General features: G+C 36.6%; 1 protein-coding gene across 1 annotated transcript in view; it reads left to right on the forward strand.

Annotated features, from left to right (window-relative positions):
* Positions 1–6837, forward strand: part of KDM5A (lysine (K)-specific demethylase 5A) — a 65711-nt gene extending 58874 nt beyond the window's left edge. Inside the window, exon 28 of the mRNA XM_004692835.2 lies at positions 2621–6837. Within this exon, the coding sequence (XP_004692892.1) occupies positions 2621–2827 (207 nt within the window). The 3' untranslated portion in view covers positions 2828–6837. The remainder of the gene's footprint in view (positions 1–2620) is intronic.
* The last annotated feature ends 899 nt before the right edge of the window (positions 6838–7736 follow it).

The following is a 7736-nucleotide window of genomic DNA, read 5'->3' on the forward strand; positions in this document are numbered from 1 at the left end:
GCCTCAGATTCTCAGTGCTGTGCTTTAACCCGCTGCGCCACCAGGGAGGGCCCGCTGTGAAGTTTTTTAATAATTATTTTTGTGATTTGGCAAGTTCCTCCCAAAAATAATAAATGGGAAAATTGGAATTTAATATGCAGTTAGCCAAACTCTGTATTCCTGAGTTTTCAGACTACTAAGTAGTCTGCTGCCCCATGTCAAACTCTTCTGTGGGTTAAGTTGACATTCCAAACCTAAGTTTGCTTTAAGTCCTGTGGCATTTTCAAACGAGTAGAGCTGGAGTTTGTTAACAGATGAACATGTTAAGAAAGTATTAAAGAGGAGGATTATACTTTTTCCTGTTAGATTACCAGGGTAAATTGCCAATAACTTTAGGCTGGGATAAAATTCGCCTGCGATGGCTATCTCAAGGAAAATTACATATTCTTGGATTTTGGAAGAGGTGGGCTTAGGAGTGGGCCTCCAACCAAAATCACAAAAGTGAAATTGTCTTCTTTATTTCAAAGAGAATAACAGGTTAACATTAGGAAACTAGATTAAGAGGATTGGAGGCAGGAGTAGAGTTATGTTTTGGTTCAGGGGCGGCGTCATAAGCAGGTTAATTACAGTTATAGGACAAAATGTAACTTATTTTCGGAGGGAGTTTTTTTTTTTTTTTTAAGATATATTTATTTTTGTATAGAAGAACTGTGGCATAGGCCACAGGTTAGAGGGTAAGAAGATTCACCAGAGACAGAGTGGAGCAGAATAGGTGAATTTACTGTAATAGCACTGCTGAGGGTAGCAGTGGGCCATGTCGGTTAACACTTTGGCCAGGGATTGAAGCTGTGCTGCAGTGGCTGGTGACAGCTTGATAGTGCAATGTCTTTATCCCTTGCGTCACCAGGGAAGCCCCCAGTGTTTAGGAGAGAATTGTTAAGTTGCTCTGAATTTGCAAGAAGAAATATTGTCATATAGTGCCAGTGGTGATCAAATTTCCAATATAGAACAATTACCTCTGAGCTTATAAAAAATACAGGTTTCTGGTGACCACAGGTATTCTGAGTCTGTAGGTTTTTAATGGGACTCAGCTCCCCTTCTCAGAGACATGATACGTAATTTTGATGTCAGTGGTCCTCACATTTTGTGAAATAGTGCTGCAGAGGCCAAATATTTTGTGTCCTAATTAATAGGATAAGTAAAAGCTATGAAATTGGGGATTGTGATGCACCCCCAGCATCCCAAGTAGTGAGTTAGGTATTTTGCCATTCATTATTTCATTTGATTCTTTGTATAAACTGCAAGTTATTTCTAGTTTATAAGTGAAGAAATTGAGCCTTAATTAAGGTAAATGACCTGGCTCAAAGTTACCTATTTCAAACTCCATTTCTGACTGAGTACGGTAATTTTTGTGCTATACAGCATTGACTAAAAGATCTAAAACTAGACCAGGAATAACTCCAGAGTAAAGCCAAAAGATAATTTTAACAAATGATTTTTTCCCATGTTTTATTACAACCTTAAAGTTACTAACACAGATATCATGGTTTTGTAATGTTTTTTGTACCTCGAAACTGATTTTGAAAACTACTTGTTTTTTTCTGAAATTCATGTACTAGTCAACACCTCCTTTCTCTGTTCTTATAAGCTGTACTGAGGTAATTACTTGATCCTTTCATACTCCATACTTTGCTCTGATAGCTGGCAAAGCTCATTGTTTTAAGTGACTTTTTTTCTTTGCTAGTGAAATGCTCTATTGTTGTATTCAGGAGAGGAAGAGTAGCTCTTTTAGTTTTTCAGGCTTCTCATTTGCCTTGACCTCAATGAGAAAAACTACCATAGTTACCCTTCAAATAAAAAAGCCCAAAGTCACCTTATTGTTAAATCTAGACCCAGGTTTAAAGTCACCAAACCATTGCCCTTCTTAGCCTCCAGTGTCAGAGTTTGTCTGGCATCTGCCACTGACCTGTCAGTTTTTAAGATTTTAATTTGAAACCCCAGAGTGATCTGTGTCTTTTGACTGTTTTAATTGGTTAACTTGTAAGATTTGACCTCTGATATTTGCTAACTTTTTATAGGGAGTTGTATTTGTAACGGAAGAAGAGAAGAATAAAAAATATTAGTTTTAAAAGTGGCCTATGTGACTGCTTTTCTAAAAAGGTATTTAATGCTCTTAGTACTTTGGCTTATCTCTTTGAAATAAAGCTAATACGCAGGATTGCCTTCACATTGTTGTACTCTTCCTTTCTTGATTGATAATTGCATTGTCTTAGAGCCTAGAAATGTTAATAATAGCTAAAACTATTTGGCTGCTCTATTAGAAGTTCCTTTTTTTTTTTTTTTATCAAGTGTTTCTCAAACATGTTTCTGCCTCACAAGGAGCCCCAGGTATTTATGAGGTAATAATGGAGTACCTAAGAGGCCTAATTTTGTGGACATATATGGTAAAATAAAATTTTGGGGTATTAATTTCCCAACTTCTTTCTTTAAAAAAAAATAATAACCCCATAAGAAGTCATTGTCTATCTCTGGACATCTCAATAATTTGCTATTACTTAAGCCAAGAAAGCTCTTTGGTTTGCTTTTATTCTAGGCTTGCTGTTTATGTAACCTAAACATTCCCCACTCTTATCTCCTGCAGGTAGACTGGGTACAATGTGATGGTGGCTGTGATGAGTGGTTTCATCAAGTTTGTGTGGGTGTATCTCCAGAAATGGCTGAAAATGAAGATTACATCTGTATAAACTGTGCAAAGAAGCAAGGGCCAGATAGCCCAGGACAAGCACCACCTCCTTCCTTCATAATGAGCTACAAAATACCAGTGGAGGATCTTAAGGAGACCAGTTAGCACATGCTGGGTTAGTTTGGGACATGGGGGGAAATGGACCATATTTGAGACCTAGTCATCAAATAGAGTGGCATAAATCCACTTGGAATATTGCTTCCAAAGACAAATGGCCTTCAGAGAAAGTCCTTTAGCTGACTTCCTCTTTGCATGGACTGTGTGATCTGCATTCTCTCTCAGCACATCTATGCAGAGGGTGTCTTCATTGGTATAGGCAGCTAGCATTGTGGTTATGTCTTCTCTGAGTATGATCTGCTACATTAGGGCCAGACATTTGATTGCGCTCTCGGGTGGCTGGCTGGTTGGCACTAATAACCTTGGTCTGCTAGCAAGGCGTGTAGGATGTGTGGCTTATGGCCAGTTGATATTAGAGGTTTACAACCGAGGGGCAGTACCATTTGAGGGTGTTGATTGCTTGAATCTCCTTAGTTAGTTGGAGAGGAGTCAGTATCACGTTTTCCTTCCACTGTCATGGGAACTAGGAGAGAAACAGGGCCCAAGTCACACCTGTTAGAACCATAGGATAGTAACAGTCTGTAGACATCAGCTTCTTACACTTGACTGTATCAAGAAGAAAACCCCAGATGAAGAGCAGACTACATGATCTTCCTGAGAGAGGAAGATGTCATCTGACATTTTGGATTCTGAGAAGAGCTTTTATTTCAAGACAAGGAGCTTTGAGAAATCTTGCTGCCATGGGTCTACATTTTAAACAATGCAGGTACAATGGATCCGAACTTTTGCAAAAGAAAAGAAGACATTAGATTGTTTTACTGAGCCACAGTGATGCATGCTTCTTGGGGGAAATCTTCATTCACAAGTATACCAGATACCACCAGGCTTCAGGCATGCCATGAGCAAGACCAGCAAATAACAGCTTTTTGCCTTGCAGCCCTGACCCCAATGTCTGCTGTTTGCAGTACTGGCAATTTCAGATTGTGACCCACAGCAGAGCTGCTGACTGACACCAGGCTTCATCGGGGATGTGGGGCTGTAGTGCCTCTGGGTGATGAAGTTGTTTTAGTAAATCCATTTTTAAAAAAAGAAAAGAGGACTTGTTTTTACTTTTTCTAAATGTCTCTGACTACTGACTGTTCTATAAATAGATTATTTTTCCTTTTTTAATATACATATATGAATATATAAATATATATTTACTGTTACCAGCAGCATATGAGAGTTTCAGTATCAAATATCCATTTGGGCACTTGCATTTTCTTTTTTGCCGTTTAATAAATCCCATTCCTTCCTTGTAGTACAAGGAGTTGGGACTTATTTATAACTCCGTCCTAGATCAGATCATCCATTTATTTGTGTTCATATAGTTAATTTTATTTCTTTTGTGTGGGGGGAATGTGTCTCTGTCAGAAATCTTGGTTTTACTAAATTTGTGATGGCTATTTTATTTTGTATGTGAATGTTTGAAAATATGGTGCTGTGTCCTTTTTTTCCTGTTCTCTGTTCTTGTTAAGGTGTTAGGCAAGCTGTACGGGAACTCTTTTGGGGGATTTTTTCTTCTCTCTCTTTTTTTTTTAAGGACAAAGAAAAAAACCCAAACAAACTGAAAATAGTGTTTTGTCTTCACTATATAGTGTTCCTTTATTTTGGTTTAAAAATCTGTGGTTTGAGTTCGATTTACCAGTTTTCCTTTTAAAGGGGGGTAGCAGGAGGGCCTAGAAGTAGCTTATAATCTCCTCTTCCCTATTTTTCCCAATCTCGCTCAAAGAAATGTCTTCTAGTAACTAGAAGTAAAATGTACTGTCCAGTTACAGTTAGAGTGGGTATGAGATTTAACTCAAAAGGCGCATCTTATTTAAAAAGCAAAACCTTTCCTGTAAAATTCAGTTTCTATAAATGCTTTCTCTGGTTCATACTGTTTTTTAGTCATTCTTCCTTAATATTTTATAACATTTTGAGTGTTTTGACCTGTTAAGAGGTTCATAAGCATTACTGTGCATGTCTCGAGATCTTTTCTCAAATGTATGTGTGATTTAAGAGGTCAGTGGATATTTCAAGGTAAACTAACCAGTTTAAATTTGCCCCCTTCCCCATGATAAAGATATTATGACTTAAGAATTCATCTGGTTAATGTTAAGAAAGCACAATATTTTTTGCCTTTTGGTCCTCTCTGTAAAAGTATTCTAACACTTGTGGGTTAAATTATGGCTGCCTGGAATACACACAGATTTTATTTTTCCTTCTTAGTCACCATTAACTACTCAACCATTAGTGGAAGGGCATGAGGATGCTGAAAAGGTGGTTGCTTCTTGAAGTATGGTGGGTAGGTAGGGGTGGCCATTTAGGGATAAGTGTGTCTTTGATTTGATATTTGCCTGCTAGAGACCTAAGAGAATAAAGACTAGGCAGTCTCCAAACATGAGTAACTTCCTGTATATATTTAACATTTTGAAATTTAAGTATATCACTTAATGTGGCATTATTATTTGGAAGTCACAGGGGACTTTTTGCTCTGACTCTTCACCACAGATTACCCAAGCTAAGAACAGATAAAAGGTTAGGGGGAAAAAAGAAAAATTAACACACAAACCTACAATTTTGGAATTGAGCTAAGATTTATCTGTCTAAAAATTTGCTGCTATTCTAATTTAAAACATTTTCAGCTAGAGAAAATTATTTACCATTTATTCCATTGTGTAGTAATATAACATTTTTGTATTAAAACTTGATTTAAAATGTTTCTTTACACTTAAAATCTCTTGAGTTGTAATTCTTCACCACTGACACTTTACCTTAAATGTTAATTCTTTCAAATGTATTTCTTAAATAACTTCATTATAAATGATTTTGTCAGATATAGGAAGATAAATGAAATTGGTAGGTCTTTAATAATCATTCTCGAAGGGTAGCTCATTGGAACTATGCAAAACCCGGAAGTTTACAAAGTCCAATTGCAGCATTAGCTGGCTTCTAAGGGGATAAGGAACATCTTCCTCCCACAAATGTTTATATCATTTCCTGATAGTTACTACGACAAAGCCATACTGAAATGTAGAAGCGAGGCTCTCTTGCTAGGCTGCTGGGAACGAGCTCTGTATTGCGGACTTGAATTTGTGTCTCAATACAGTTACAACTTAACTGCATCTCATACTTTGAAGAGTTAAAAAAGCAAACATTAAATCTGTGATGACCACAATGTACTTAAAAAATCAAAATCTAGCAAAGACTAACAGACCTGTAAATTTAGTGTATTTGCCTGTGCTTCACTTTTGTTCTCTGCTTTAGTCTTAAACAAGTCTTTGTTGTTCTTGATTTTTAGATTTTGGGTGCAATTCATATACAAAAAGAAACTATCTTTGTCCATTTTTTAATTCTATAGTATGTTGTGTGAATATCATCCTGTGCTTAAAATAGGAGGATGAAAGGAAAAACTGAGAAAACCCTTCTTTCAAAGGGTGCTGTTACCGAAATTTTAAAGGAGAAAGTGACAACTAGAATGGCATTTGAAAGTTGTGAATTGTAGAAAGACTAAACTCTTGATTCCTATATATAACCAAGTTCAGTAAAAGTTTACATGTGAACTAGTTTCATATGTGTGTGGAAAGTTGAATTTGCAGTAAGAACTTAAGTCTAAATCTTAAAAAGCAGTTGATCTACCTTTCACCTTTTCATTTTTGTTTTTTAAGTATATCATTCAGATATGAATGTGCCAAGTGATAGAGCATAAGGAGGAAGGAATGGGAATTCATGTAATTTGGAATTGCGCTCTTCTTTTGGCCTGGATCATATCCAGTCACCACTATGCAACCAATGATTTGCACTGGGGAAGGAATATGACTGGTTTTTAAAGCTGTATCCTTATTCTTTTGCAATACTCCAAGACGTCTAATCTTTTGTAAACCTCAAGGCCCCCTAATGATTATCCCTTAACATATTTATTTACCTGTTAGTGACGCTTAATATAATAGACCCTAATTTACCAGGGTTTTTGGTGGTGCCTTATGAAAAGTATAACTTGTTTTGTTTTTTTGAGCATGTCTTGTGTTTCTTTTGTTTACTGAAAAAAGAAATTAGATGTGGTTATTTGCATTACATAAAAAAATAAAAAATTGCGTGTGTCCAGGTTCCCCCCTACTCTGTCATTTACATGGGTGGTAACTATATGGTAACCAAGAAAAGGTGAATTGGGGGATGAGTTGAGAAAACAAGCATATATATGAGAGCCCCGTTTAGATTGTATCAAAGCAGTTTCAAAAATTGCATTTGCTCTCCAACTATAACAAAACAAGGCTCAAATAATTTTATTTGTGGTATGAGCAACCTATTCCATTGCTGGGAATAGTGTTTTCAGAAAATGTGACATGAAAGAAGTGATAGATGAAGATTTCACATGCCTGCCTTTCAGCATTGATTCAGTGGTGATCAACAGATATTTTCATACATTTTGATTCTTCAGCAGTTTATACCAGTGAAAATCTGGAAGTACTTTTCTTTTGGATTCCTAATGCTTAAAACTAGTTTGAACTGCAGCTTACTGCAGAGAATTACATAGTGCTTTTTTCCCCCTCATTGCCAAGGTTACCAACTAAGCAGGTGCAAAGGATAAAACAATTCTGAAAGTGTTAAAGATTCTCCTCGCAGTGAAATTGGCCTCAAGCATGAAGTGTGTGACTTTATGTTGGGAGGAGAAATTGGTGGGAAGAAGAAAAAAACTTGGAAAAATATTTTCATAATAGAAGATTTTAATTTTATTGGTAACAGTTTACAACATTGTATAGGTTTCAGCTATACAGTTATAAGAATTTTCTGACCAGCAGACACCTGGAATGGCATTGTTTTTAAAAATCACATGGGGTCCACTTGAGATCAAGTGTTTCATGGGGCTTTGGCATTGGTGTTGGCATCAACTGATTCCAGGAGATTGAACATTTGGAATCTATGGAAAGCTTAGTTA

Source organism: Condylura cristata, unplaced genomic scaffold (genome assembly GCF_000260355.1).
Source record: "Condylura cristata isolate star-nosed mole 26May11 unplaced genomic scaffold, ConCri1.0 scaffold00034, whole genome shotgun sequence".
Lineage (NCBI taxonomy): Eukaryota > Metazoa > Chordata > Mammalia > Eulipotyphla > Talpidae > Condylura > Condylura cristata.